Source organism: Physeter macrocephalus, chromosome 14, assembly GCF_002837175.3.
Source record: "Physeter macrocephalus isolate SW-GA chromosome 14, ASM283717v5, whole genome shotgun sequence".
In the NCBI taxonomy this organism is placed as follows: Eukaryota; Metazoa; Chordata; class Mammalia; order Artiodactyla; family Physeteridae; genus Physeter; species Physeter macrocephalus.
The window spans coordinates 27,864,096-27,878,150 of NC_041227.1; the positions used below are offsets into that span (position 1 = coordinate 27,864,096).

At 41.2% G+C, this 14,055-nt stretch overlaps 1 protein-coding gene across 2 annotated transcripts in view; it reads right to left on the bottom strand.

Annotated features, from left to right (window-relative positions):
• Window positions 1-14,055, bottom strand: part of DNAAF9 (dynein axonemal assembly factor 9) — a 153,371-nt gene that overhangs the window by 118,092 nt on the left and 21,224 nt on the right. For both annotated transcript variants that reach the window (XR_003682785.2, XM_024117123.2), the window contains exons 2-3: window positions 7,503-7,582; window positions 2,917-3,036 (exon numbers count right to left, since the gene is read on the bottom strand). Coding sequence is in view for 1 of the 2 variants with exons in the window: in XM_024117123.2 (XP_023972891.1) it covers window positions 2,917-3,036; window positions 7,503-7,582 (200 nt within the window). In the remaining variant the exon portion in view is untranslated. The remainder of the gene's footprint in view (window positions 1-2,916; window positions 3,037-7,502; window positions 7,583-14,055) is intronic.

Here is a 14,055-nt window from a genome sequence, read left to right on the forward strand (position 1 = left end):
AAACCATTAAAACTACAGAAACAATGTAACAAAACTCTAACCTGAAAATTCTTTAATTAGGCAACATGCTTCAAAGTGACTGTAGAACACTCAAGTGTGGACAGCAAACATTTCCTCATCCCCATGCTATGCTTCCACTACTGTGGCCCTCTGGGTATGGTAGAATAAGTCAAAAGAACAGCCTTCAGGGTGTTTCACGAAGTTCAACACAGCAAAATTTGTTGTACCAAACTCAACTGTGTACTTCGTTGTGGAGACAGATAGTAAATGGAAACTCTACAGGTAAAAGCCACTGAGGCAGGAAAACAGCACCAAATATGGCCAGTGACTGGTTCTCCTGCAGACATCAGTGTATAAAGCTCTTGGCTGCTGGCTCATCTGGCTCAAGGCAAATCATGGGCCCGAGGATATCCCTTTCCTTGCAACCTGGGAAGGGTTATTGTGTACAGATGTAAACTCTGTACACAGGAAAGGCTGGGAGGAAGGAAGTAGAGGCAAGTGATCAGCAGCTCACAGATTTAGGGAATAACCATCGATGTTGGTGGGTCAAATAAATAAAGCAATCCCAAAGGTGCAAATAAAACCAAGTAAACTAACAAACAAGCCATGGAATGGGGCAGGAATATTAAAACCATTTGAACACTGAGAAAGAAAGCAGTCACACTTCCAGAAGAAAAGCAGAGGCTCCATTCTACGGCTCCTCAGAAACCAGAGTCATTAAGCCTCTTTCTAAAATGATGACACTAGGGAAGGGGCTAGAGGAGATGGCTGGAAGTGAGAGAGGAGTGTGGGGGCAGGAAGCAACTGAGGCAGCAGGTTTAGAGCAATGCCAACACAGTAACACAGCGTGAGGGACCATAATCTACAAAAACATAAGCCCAGTGAATACTGATCTCAGCTGACTGCACAGCTGGGTGGCCTCATGAAATAAAGCTCCATGATGGTGGCCTTTTAAGCCACTCTGAGCTCCACACCTGGTCAGACCCTAGGTGTTCTAGGCAACACAGTATGGAGCAGGCTCTTCACTGCTGACTCTCAGCTAAGTGCTGGAGTTAAAAGGTAGCAAGGGATGGGAAAGAAGCCTTGTCTCATTCTGCTGGGAGACCCACCCTGAATCACCCGTAGGTCACTTGTTCAACAGTGAGAGTTTGATGTCACTGAGGGCTTCCTGTATAGACTGTACTCTATACTAATGTTTAACATGCTGCAAAGAATTAGGATCCAGTAAAAGAAATAATGCAACAGCTACTAAACCTAATGAAGCATGCTCAGGATCTCACAAGACTGACGTCATCACTACAAATAAATTTTAACAGAGTACACAGTCAGGTAAAAGAAGAAAGCATAAGAGCACGTAAACTATTTTAAAAGTTTCTTTTTAAAATAAATCCTTCCTGCTTGCCTCTTTTTCTCTCAGATAATTAGGGATTGTAATGTAGAAGATAAATCTGGTGAACTCAGCTTTCCAGCTACTTGGATTTAAAAAATGAATTTATTAATTTGGAAGAAAACGCTCCCTTTATAAGCACTCATTGCGCTAGGTGACAGGATAAAGACAAAGATAAGCAAAAAGAAGCACCTTTGAGGATTTAAACTACCTCCTTAATTTCAGTACTGCAATGTCCTTAGCAACCTTGACTGCAGTGAAATGTGTGGTTGGTACAAGTATCTGTCTTTTTGTAATTGTCTAAATGAGCTGCCAAGATGAATTCTTTCCAACCAGTATATGTTTTACAGTGTAAGAAAGCATTTTTTAAAATCAAAATCTGAAACTAAATTTGAATTGAAAAAAAAAATTAACAGAAGGAATAATTTCACCCTGCTTTCTGCACTTCCTAATAAAAAGAAAATCTTTCACCAATCTATAAGGATAGATACTATTAAGGACTTTACTACAGAAGAATTTTCACATACACTAGGCCAGGGTTCTTCACCTTCAGCACTACTGACAGTTTAGACCAGATCATTCTTTGTTGTGGGGAGCTGTCCTGTGTACGCGTTGTAGGACGTTTAGTAGCATCTCTGGCCTCTACCCACTCTGCCCAGTTGTGACAATCAAAAATGTCTTCAGATATTGCCAAATGTTCCCTGGGGGATAAAACTGCCCCCAGTTGAGAACCACTGTACTAGATCCACAGCAAGATCGTTTCAACATCAGATGTTTGCTTTCACGCGTCCCCTAGCTGCTTCACAAGAGCTGTCTCTCATCCGTTTTGATTTGTCTATTCCTGTGTCTCCTGATCCACCTGGCAGACAAGTCATAATGCTAAGTATGTGATATCAGAGAGAGCTCCTGGGCATCACCCCATAGCAGCATGAACACAGGTTGAGTGTCTCAGAGCCAAGGAAAGGGGAATGTAAGCAGAAAGTCTGCATTGTAGTCACAGGCATCGTCATAAATTACAGCTCACAGAAAACAATTCCCAAAGACAGAGCAGGACAAAGAACCTTTGTTCCTAAGCTGAAGATCCACATGAAGTCCTCCTTGCAGGAGTAGCCTGCAGGCTTATCCTTGACTCACAACTGAAAGTGCTTTCATAGGACAACGGCACATAATATGAACCTCCCAGCATGTAGAGGCAATGGAAAATTCAGAGGAAAACTAGTACCTTGCCAAGAAAATATAAAGCCAAACACTGATGTTTACTTTTTTCCTCTAAAACCGATTTATCTAGTACTGAAAACTACCTGTCACTAGTCTCTTATAATCCAGCAGGTAACCGACAGAGCATATTACTTAACATATCAGCACAGAAGAAATGTCGTTTTTCATTAATAAAAAAAGCAAAAATTTACTGGATCTTCAGGCTGTTTTAAATTTGATCATATTTTTCCATAAAAAGGCCATGAAATAAGAATCCAAAGTACTAAATCACTTACTCCTCTCTCACACAGAGTTCACCAATATATACTTACCATCTAGAACTTCTTCAGAAAACCCTGTTTTCTCAAAATCACTGGTATTCTGATTGTACAAACCAAACAGAAGATAATTTGCCAGCTCTCTGCAGCCTTCATTGTACCTGCTATCGATTCCTGCAAGGCAAAAAAGGCTCTGATCAGCTGTACTGTACTACGGGGAACATATGAGTCCTAACAGTTTGCCCCTGCTCAGCAAAACCCTAGTGGTTAAGTTAAAGGCAGCACCTCAACCAGTTTTGTGCCAGAAGCCAAACTAAACAACTCTGAAAGAAGCAGGCCTCAGCATCAAGTACTCTTACATGGATTCAAGATCTATATAGCTGAGACAGTCAAACAGCACAGAACATAGAAGCTGTTAATTTAATCAAAAGCAATTCTTGAGGATAGAAGGAACCAGAAAATATAGTCCAAGTCCTGCCATAGTTGGTTAAAATTTTTTTAATACTTCCAGTTAGAATAGGAATAGGCATCAGAAAAGTATTCTCTTCTCAAAGAAACCTTTACCAAAACATGTGGAATTAAATAAAGGAGAATTTAAGGTGGTTTGAAAAGAACTCAAAGAAGTAAAAAGAGGACAAGTAAATGAAACCTCAGACATCCATCATTTCACATTTATCAGGCCCAAGGCCTAGTACTCTGCTGGGTGCTGAAGCATGTAGTAAACATGACTACAGATGGTCTTCACAAAGCTTACAGTCTAGTAGGGCTGGGTCAGAGACTAATAAAAAGGAAATTAAATACTGCCTTCACAACTGCCTTTCAATGCCACAGACACATATACTACCTGGTTCCTGGATATCTGTGAAGGCCCAGAGGTATGACTCTGGGCAAGAGGGACATGTCAAGGGTAGGAGGCAGCTGGCTACTTGAGGCTAAGAGGAAGGGGTTGGGGCAGAAGAAGCTCCAAGAATGGAAATATGGGTGAAGCCTGGGAAACAGGACTGCCAGTTGTTATTCAGACCAGTGAAAAGTAATGGGCATTCAGACCAGAGGGGCTTAGGGACCACCTGTGGCAGGGGACTTCAAATATGGGAAGACTACTTTCTCAGCTAGATCAAAGCAGCACAGCCCTCTTTTATGCCATCCAACACTTTAGTGAAGAAAGAGATGAAAAAGATTCAAAAGCAGAAATGACCTGGCCTACATAAGGCCTGAAGTAGAAAAGGCTACAGAGTTAAAAATAACCAGTGGTCTGGGCAGCATGTCCTCTTCTAAGGATTCCAGCTACATAAACTGCCACAAAAAATGCTAACATTAAAAAGACTGACCATGTAAAATTAAAGGCAAAAGATACTATATGTAACCACCATACTCTAGTTAATACAGTTGTTTCCCATGGGGGAATTTTGGGCTACAAATCTGATACTGCTAAACATGCATACAGGAATTAAACAAGTAAATGGATGGTAGACGGTAGCTGCCAAGTTTCTCACTGGTGGAGTGGAAATTTACAGATAAGCAAGAGAAGGAGGCTAGAATGATCCACGTAGTAATGGGTTAGAACTAGAAACACTAATATGAATTCACGTTTAGCTTAATACAGTAGAGACAGTTATATAACATTTACAGATGTGTATATATACACCACTTAAGGTACACACATATATTTCCTTATTTTGTCAGCCGAGAGGGCCTAAAAGCAATGACATCCCAGTAGCAAAGACCATACCCAGTGCCCAGATCTTGGTTTCTAATACCATTCTCCAATAAAAGAAATCAGGGCTCCTTAGAGAAATGACTAATTCTAGGACTGAAGCAGGTAATATACAAAATAAGACTGGAACATCTTATAGTGTCAGAAAGTACAGAAGTACTAAACAAACTAAAACTTTTGTGGTGATATATCAAAGGGAGGGATGTAGGAACCAACTGAAAGAGCCCCAAACGGCCAAAGCTGGAACAATTTGAAGTAGTAGTAGATTATAACCTAAGGTATAAATGAAGTAGTACTGGATTTTAACTCAAAGTATAAAATAAATCTCCATGAAGACATACAAACAAACGATTGAATAAATAAATAAATGGGGGAGAAGAGACAAATATCCCATGCAGAAGAATTTCAAATAATTTATGTAGACACTACTCTCCTCAAGGCAATGGAGCATAATCCCTACTCCTTAAGTGTGGGCTCATAGTGACTTCCTTCCAAAGAGGACAATATGGAAGGAGAGGTGGGGAGAGTACTTTACGATGCAGAACCTGACAAATATTATCTTAGCCAAGTGATCAAAGTCAATATAAACAGTGGAAAGTCTTGTTAGTATGTATCCTTGATATGTGATGAAAATGGCATGTTACTTCATTGGTCTCGCACTCCAAAATCCATAACCCCAGTCTAAGCATGAGAAAAACATAAGAAAAATCCCAAAAGAGGGATTTCACGTATGTCAAAACTTATCACATCGTACACTTTTTTTTTTTTTTTTTTTCCCCCGGTATGCGGGCCTCTCACTGTTGTGGCCTCTCCCGTTGCGGAGCGCAGGCTCCGGACGCACAGGCTCAGCGGCCATGGCTCACGGGCCCAGCCGCTCCGCGGCATGTGGGATCTCCCCGGACCGGGGCACGAACCCGTGTCCCCTGCATCGGCAGGCAGATTCTCAACCACTGCGCCACCAGGGAAGCCCCGTACACTTTAAATATGTGCAGTTTACTATACATGAATTACACCACCATAAAGCTGTTTTTTAAAAAAGGTTAGCAGAAATTCAGTGAGAACATCTCCTACACCCTAATAACTAAATGAAAAATGCCAAAGTGGAGGGAGTTGAGTCAGAGTTGCTCAGAAGGATACTGTCGGGGCTAGAGGCTAGATTAAACCAACCAACCCATCATGAGATGCTATGATAACTCTAATTACCCAAAAAAGCAGAATTCACTAAACCCCAGAAGCTGTTTAAAAACATACAAGTGCCTCACTGATTTCTTGCTTCACATTCACATACAGCTGTTTGTCCTGAAGGGTTTTTTTTTTTCTTTTTTTTGGCCACACCACGCAGCATGTGGGATCCTAGTTCCCTGACTAGGGATCGAACCCACGGCCCCTGCATCAGAAGCACATAGTCTTTACCACTGGATTGCCAGGGAAGTCCCTGTCCTGAAGGTTTATTAAGTTTTTACCTCAATCTTCACACCCAACCTCAAACATCAATTTCTGCAACATTTGTGTTTTCGTTAAAAAAATATATATGTATATATATATATGGTCTCGTGATATTCTTATAAGTTGACCTTTTCCTCAATCCTTTAGTATTCTATATTCAAGTAGCCCACATGATCAATTTTATGCTGCCTATTTTTTACTAGGTTGAGCCTTAACTAACAGAAATAACAGCATAAGTCCAGTAACAAACAGGTGATTTTATTCATAAGTAAATTCATGGCAAAGACAGCCCCCACACCCTTGATGGCTGCAGCTGGAAAGAGAATCCAGTGAGTGTTGTTTCAGCATTTGACTGGAATTCTAGGCCTACCATAAACTATGTCTCTTGGCTAAGTGACTGATGAAGCCAAGATTCAAACCCAAAACCTGCCTGGCTCCAGAGTGCACGTTTTTAACCACTCTGCCCACTGCCTATTGTAAGTTTAAATGCAAGTGCTGTTAAGTGAAAAAATAAAATTATGCAGACTATCTGAGGAAGGACAAAGAAGAAAGTGGTTTGCTTCTGGGAAGGAAACTGGGTGGTTGACAGACAAACAACCTAACCTAAGCAAGTTTTATAACTCAATACTGTGAATGTAAATGAAAGTGAGATAAAGAAGGAGACTGACCTGACATAGAAAAATCTCCAAGATATACTTATCAAGTGAAAAATTTTCGATTAGATTAACAACAATATACATAAAATGTTCCCTTTTGTGTTAAAAAAAATACGGCTGATATTATCTCTGGGGAGTGGGACTGGGTAACTGGGATGATTAGAAAATTTTGTTCATTATTATTTGTGTAATGTCTTAATTTTTAAATTATATGATGTGTTTTCATAATAAGAACAGTGTTAAAGAACAAATAAATGCCGAATTCTGCCACTCTATGGCCCTGAGCAAGTCTGTTTGATCTCCCAGAGTCTCAGTTTCCTCCTCTGTAAAAAAGGGACAACACTGCCTCTTGTAAGGTTGCTGTGAGGAGAAATGAGATAACATGTACAAAGTGTCTGCTCTGTGGTACAGGCTCCCTATCTCACTGATATCTCACCTGACCTCATTAAAACAGCAACAGGGCTTCCCTGGTGGCGCAGTGGTTGAGGGTCCGCCTGCCGATGCAGGGGACGCAGGCTTGTGCCCTGGTCCAGGAGGATCCCACATGCCGTGGAGCGGCCGGGCCTGTGAGCCATGGCCGCTGGGCCTGAGCGTCTGGAGCCTGTGCTCCGCAATGGGAGAGGCCACAATGGTGAGAGGCCCACGTACCGCAAAAAACAAAAAACAAACAAAAAAAACAGCAACAGAGCTCAGGGGAACAAAAGCTGGGAGAAGAATACTAACTCACATCTTATCTCACAGTGATGATACAATTATTAATATCTTCCTGTGAACAGAAGCCAAGTTGTCCGAGCCCTGAGTCCCACCTTGTTAAAAGCACTGACCTAGGATGCAGAGGATCCCGTCGGGTTGAGACTTGCTGCTCTGGGTCAGGATGCTCTGAACCTGGCGGAGTCGACTGCAGCTGCAATAAGAACAGAAATCAGCTTCCTGAGTGCCAACACATGAAGGTATGAGGAAGGGAACGACTGCTAGGGATGGAAACTGGTCCTTATCTGACTTTGGTATCAGAATCATAACAAGAAATTAGGGAGTATTCTTTTTTCTTCTATTTTTATGCAGAAGTGGTCTGAAGACTAAGTCTGCTGATTACAAACTGATGGTCAGTGGCTCTGGCTCAACAAAGGATGGAGCCAAAGGCCCTCTCATGATGAATGCTGGACAGGACTAGAACTGAGTAGCTGACCAGAAGGACTTCCAATGACTTCTCAATTTTGAAGTTTAATCAAAGAAGAGTTTCTACACTTACCTGTCCTAACTGTGGTCATCATTGGTCTGTTAAAAACGAAAAAAAAAACAAACAGATAAAAACCAAAAACTGGCCTAAGGACCGAAAGGAAGCTCTGATGTATCATCATAACTACCCCACAGAGAGTGTCAGTAGATGGTACTTGCTCCCATTTCTGTGCAAATCTCTGATTCCACTGGTTTTAGGCATATGCCCTTCCTACCAAACAAAGCATAAGGAGAGACACGACCAGACATTAATATCACTTCTAAGGACCCCATGCTTTCCAAATCAATCCATCCTCCTTCCCAGAAATCCGAGAGAGAGCTGGTCACTTTCCTGCTTGAGACTGATCTTTCCATAGGGTCTGTCCACATCACCTTCAGGTCCAAGATCTGTCTCCAGTATTCATTCCCTAACACTCCTATATTAATTTTTTTCCCTACAGTCAACATATTCCCAGCCCTACCACATCATTATTATCTAAGATCCTCCATAAACCAACTACAGTAACAGTTCCATCCATAACAATCAGATTTCATCCTCACCCCTCTGTTCCGGTACACTGTCCTACACTCACCCAAGCAATAGTATTTCCAGCCAAACAACACCACTTCCCTTCCTTGGATTCTCTTTCCCCCCTGGATTCTTTTTGATGTTCCATACCCCAAGCCCATGACTTAGTGGTCATTATCACTGTCTTCCCTCAAGATGTTCACAATCTTCCACCTAATACCAAAACCAAAGATAGCACCAAAAAATAGAAACCTACAGATCAATATCTACTATGAATATAGATATAAAAATACTCAATAAAATATTAGCAAATAGAATTCAAAAACATACAGAAAGAATTGTATACCATGACCAAGATGGATGCAAGGCTGTTTCACTACTGGTAAATCAATCAATATAATCCATCATCTAACAGGCTAAAGAAGAAAAAAAATCACGCAACCATATAACTGATGCAGAAAAATCATCTAACAGAATTCAACACCCATTCATAATAAAAAAAACTTAGAAAACCAGAAATAGAGTTTCCTCAACTTGATAAAGAACATCTACAAAAAACTTCCAAAGCAAAGTTTGGAATATACTTAATGGTGAAAGACTAAATGAGGAACAAGAAAAATATGTCTGCTCTCATTACTCTGATTCAACATAATACTGGAAGTTCTAGCCAATGTGATAAGGCAAAAAAAAAAAAAAGGAAATAAAAGGCATAAAGATAGAAAAGGAAGACATAAAACTATCGCTCTTTGCAGATGACATAATGACCTATGCAGGGAATCTCACAGAATCTACAAAAAAATCTGAGAACTAATAAGTGAATTCAACAAAGTCACAAGATCAACACATAAAAACCAACCGTATAAATGGACACAAAGAAACCAAAATTAAAAATACAGTATCATTTAAATATAAATCTAGGGCTTCCCTGGTGGCGCAGTGGTTGCGCGTCCGCCTGCAGATGCAGGGGAACCGGGTTCGCGCCCCGGTCTGGGAGGATCCCACATGCCGCGGAGCGGCTGGGCCCGTGAGCCATGGCCGCTGAGCCTGCGCGTCCGGAGCCTGTGCTCCACGATGGAAGAGGCCACAACAGAGGGAGGCCCGCATACCACCCAAAAAAAATAAATAAATAAATATAAATCTAACAAAACATGCACAGGACTTACACGCTAAAAACTGCAAAACACTGATAAAGGAAACCAAGTAAGATATAGTAAGTGGAGAAACATATTGTATTTATGGACTGGAAGACTCAACATAATATAGATGTCAATTCTCCTTAAATTAATGTACAAGTTTAACACAATTCCTATCATAATCCTAGCAAGATTTTTTGTAGATATAGAAAAGATTACTCTAAAACTTACATGGAATGGCAAAGGAACATTCTAGAATAGCTAAAACTTTTCTGAAAATGAATGAAGTGGGAGGAATCACTCTACCTGATGTCAAGACTAAGAGACAGGTTCAAGATGGCGGAGTAAAAGGACGTGCACTCACTCCATCTTGCGAGAGCACTGGAATCACAACTAACTGCTGAACAGTCATCGACAGGAAGACAATGGAACTCACCAAAAGAGATACCCCACAACCAAAGACAAAGGAGAAGCCATAATGAGACAGTAGGAGGGGCACAATCACAATAAAATCAAATCCCATAACTGCTGGGTGGGTGACTCACAAACTGGAGAACAATTATACCACAGAATTCCACTCACTGAAGTGAAGGTTCTGAGTACCAAGTCAGGCTTCCCAACCTGGGGTCTGGCAAAGGAAGGAGGAATTCCCAGAGATTCAGATTTTGAAGGCTACCAGGATTTGTTGGCAGGACATAAACAGGACTGGGGGAAACAGAGACTCCACTCTTAAGGACACACACAAAATAGTGTGTGCGTCAGGACTCAGGGGGAAGGAGCAGTGACCCCATAGGAGACTTAACCAGACCCACCTGCTATTCTTGGAGGGTCTCCTGAAGAGGTGGGGGATGGCTGTGGCTCACCAGGGGGACAAGGACACTGGCAGCAGAAGTTTTGGGAAGTACTCCTTGGCATAAGCCCTCCCGGAATCTGCCATTAGCCCCACCAAAGAGCCTGTAGTCTCCAGTGCTCGGTCGTCTCAGGCCAAACAACCAACAGGGAGGGAACTCAGCCCTACCCATCAGCAGACAAACAGATGAAAGTTTTACCGAGCTATGCCCACCAGAACAACACCCAGCTCTACCCACCACCAGGCCCTCCCATCAGGAAGCTTGCACAAGCCTCTTAGATAGCCTCATCTACTAGAAGGCAGACAGCAGAAGCAAGAATATTACAATCCTGCAGCCTGTAGAACAAAAACCACATTCACAGAAAGACAGACAAAACGAAAAGGCAGAGGGCTATGTACCAAATGAAGGAAAAAGATAAAACCCCAGGAACACAACTAAATGAAGTGGAGACAGGCAACCTTCCAGAAAAAGAATTCAGAATAATAATAGTGAAGATGATCCAGGACCTTGGAAAAAGAATGGACACAAAGATTGAGAAGATGCAAGAAATGTTTAACAAAGACCTAGAAGAATGAAAGAACAAACACCTAGAAGAATTAAAGAACAAACAAACAGAGGTGAACAATACAATAACTGAAATGAAAAATACACTAGAAGGAATCAATAGCAAAATAACTGAGGGAGAAGTACGGATAAGCGACCTAGAAGACAGAATGGTGGAATTCACTGCTGCAGAAAAGAATAAAGAAAAAAGAATGAAAAGAAATGAAGGCAGCCTAAGAGACCTCTGGGACCATTAAACGCACCAACATACGCCTTATAGAGGTCCCAGAAGGAAAACAGAAAGGACCCAAGAAAATATTTGAAGAGATTATAGTCAAAAACTTCCCTAACATGGGAAAGTAAATAGCCACCCAAGTCCAGGAAGCGCAGAGAGTCCCAGGCAGGCTAAACCCAAGGAGAAACACACCAAGACACACAGTAACCAAACTGGCAAAAATTAAAGACAAAAAAAAAAATTATTAAAAGCAACAAGGGAAAAACAACAAATAACACACAAGGGAACTCCCATAAGGTTATCAGCTGATTTCTCAGCAGAAACTCTACAAGCCAGAAGGGAGTGGGACGATGTATTTAAAGTGATGAAAGGGAAGAACCTACAACCAAGATTACTCTACCCAGAAAGGATCTCAGATTCGATGGAGAAATCAAAAGCTTTCCAGACAAGCAAAAGCTAAGAGAATTCAGCACCACCAAACCAGCTCTACAACAAATGCTAAAGGAACTTCTCTAAGTGGGAAACACAAGAGAAGAAAAGGACCTACAAAAACAAACCCAGGGCTTCCCTGATGGCGCAGTGGTTGAGAGTCCGCCTGCCAGTGCAGGGGACATGGGTTCGTGCCCCAGTCCGGGAGGATCCTGCATGCCGTGGAGCGGCTGGGCCCGTGGGCCATGGCCGCTGAACCTGCGCGTCCGGAGCCTGTGCTCCGCAACGGGAGAGGCCGCGACAGTGAGAGGCCCGTGTACTGCAAAAAAAAAAAAAACACACAAAAAAACAAAATCAAACCCAAAACAATTAAGAAAATGGTAACAGGAACATACATATTGATGATTACCTTAAACGTGAATGGATTAAGTGCTCCAGCCAAAAGACACAAACTCACTTAATGGATATAAAAACAAGACCCATATATATGCTGTCTAAAAGTAACCCACTTCAGACCTAAGGACACATACAGACTGAAAGTGAGGGGATGGAAAAAGAAAGAAAAAAAGCAAAAGAAAGCTGGAGTAGCAATACTCATATCATATAAAATAGACTATAAAATAAAGAATGTTACAAAAGACAAAAAAGGACACTACATACTGATCAAGGGATCAATCCAACCTAAACGTGAATGGATTAAGTGCTCCAGCCAAAAGACACAAACTCGCTTAATGGATATAAAAACAAGACCCATATATATGCTGTCTAAAAGAAAGCTGGAGTAGCAATACTCATATCATATAAAATAGACTATAAAATAAAGAATGTTACAAAAGACAAAAAAGGACACTACATACTGATCAAGGGATCAATCCAAGAAGAATATATAACAATTATAAATATATATGCCCCCAACATAAGAGCACCTCAATAAATAAGGCAACTGCTAACAGCTATAAAAGAGGAAATTGACAGTAACACAATAATAGTGGGGACTTTAACACCTCACTTACACCAATGGACAGATCATCCAAAATGAAAATAAATAAGGAAACAGAAGCTTTAAATGACACAATAGACCAGATAGATTTAATTAATATTTATAGGACATTCCATCCAAAAACAGATTATACTTTCTTCTAACTAAAAACTGGTTCTTTGAGAAGATAAACAAAATTGATAAACCATTAGCCAGACTTACCAAGAAAAAGGGAGAGGACTCAAATCAGTAAAATTAGAGGGCTTCCCTGGTGGCACAGTGGTTGAGAATCTGCCTGCCAATGCAGGGGACACGGCTTCGAGCCCTTGTCTGGGAAGATCCCACATGCCATGGAGCAACTAAGCCCATGAGCCACAACTACTGAGCCAACGGGAGAGGCCCCTGTGCTCCACAACGGGAGAGGCCGTGACAGTGAGAGGCCAACTAAGCCCATGAGCCACAACTACTGAGCCTGCGCATCTGGAGCCTGTGCTCCACAACGGGAGAGGCCGTGACAGTGAGAGGCCTGCGCACCACGATGAAGAGCGGTCCCCGCTTGCCGCAACTGGAGAAAGCTCTCGCACAGAAATGAAGACCCAACACAGCCAAAAATAAATAAATTAATTAATTAAATAAATAAATAAAATTAGAAATGAAAAACAAGTTACAACAGACATCACAGAAATACAAAGCATCCTAAGAGACTACTACAAGCAACTCTATGCCATAAAATGGACAACCTGGAAGAAATGGACAAATTCTCAGAAAGGTATAACCTTCCAAGACTGAACCAGGAAGACAGAAAATATGAACAGACCAATCACAAGTAATGAAGTTGAAACTGTGATTAAAAATCTTCCAACAAACAAAAGTCCAGGACCAGATGGCTTCACAGGTGAATTCTATCAAACATTTAGAGAAGAGCTTCTCAAACTCTTCCAGAAAACTTCAGAGGAAAGTACACTCCCAAACTCATTCTACAAGGCCAACATAACTGATACCAAAACCAGACAGATAGTACAAAAAAAGAAAATTACAGACCAAGACTACTGATGAATATAGATGCAAAAATCCTCAAAAAAATACTAACAAGCAGAATCCCACAACACATTAAAAGGATCATACACCATGATCAAGTGGGATTTATCCCAGGGATGCAAGGATTCTTCAATATACGCAAATCAATCAATGTGATACACCATATTAACAAATTGAAGAATAAAAACCAAATGATCATCTCAACAGATGCAGAAAAAGCTTTTGACAAAACTCAACACCCATTCAGGATAAGACCTCTCCAGAAAGTGGGAATAGAGGGAACCTACCTCAACATAATAAAGGCCACATACGACAAACCCACAGCAAACATCATTCTCAGTGGTGAAAAACTGAAAGCATTTCATCTAAGATCAGGAACAAGACAAGGATGTCCACTCTCACCACTATTATTCAACATAGTTTTG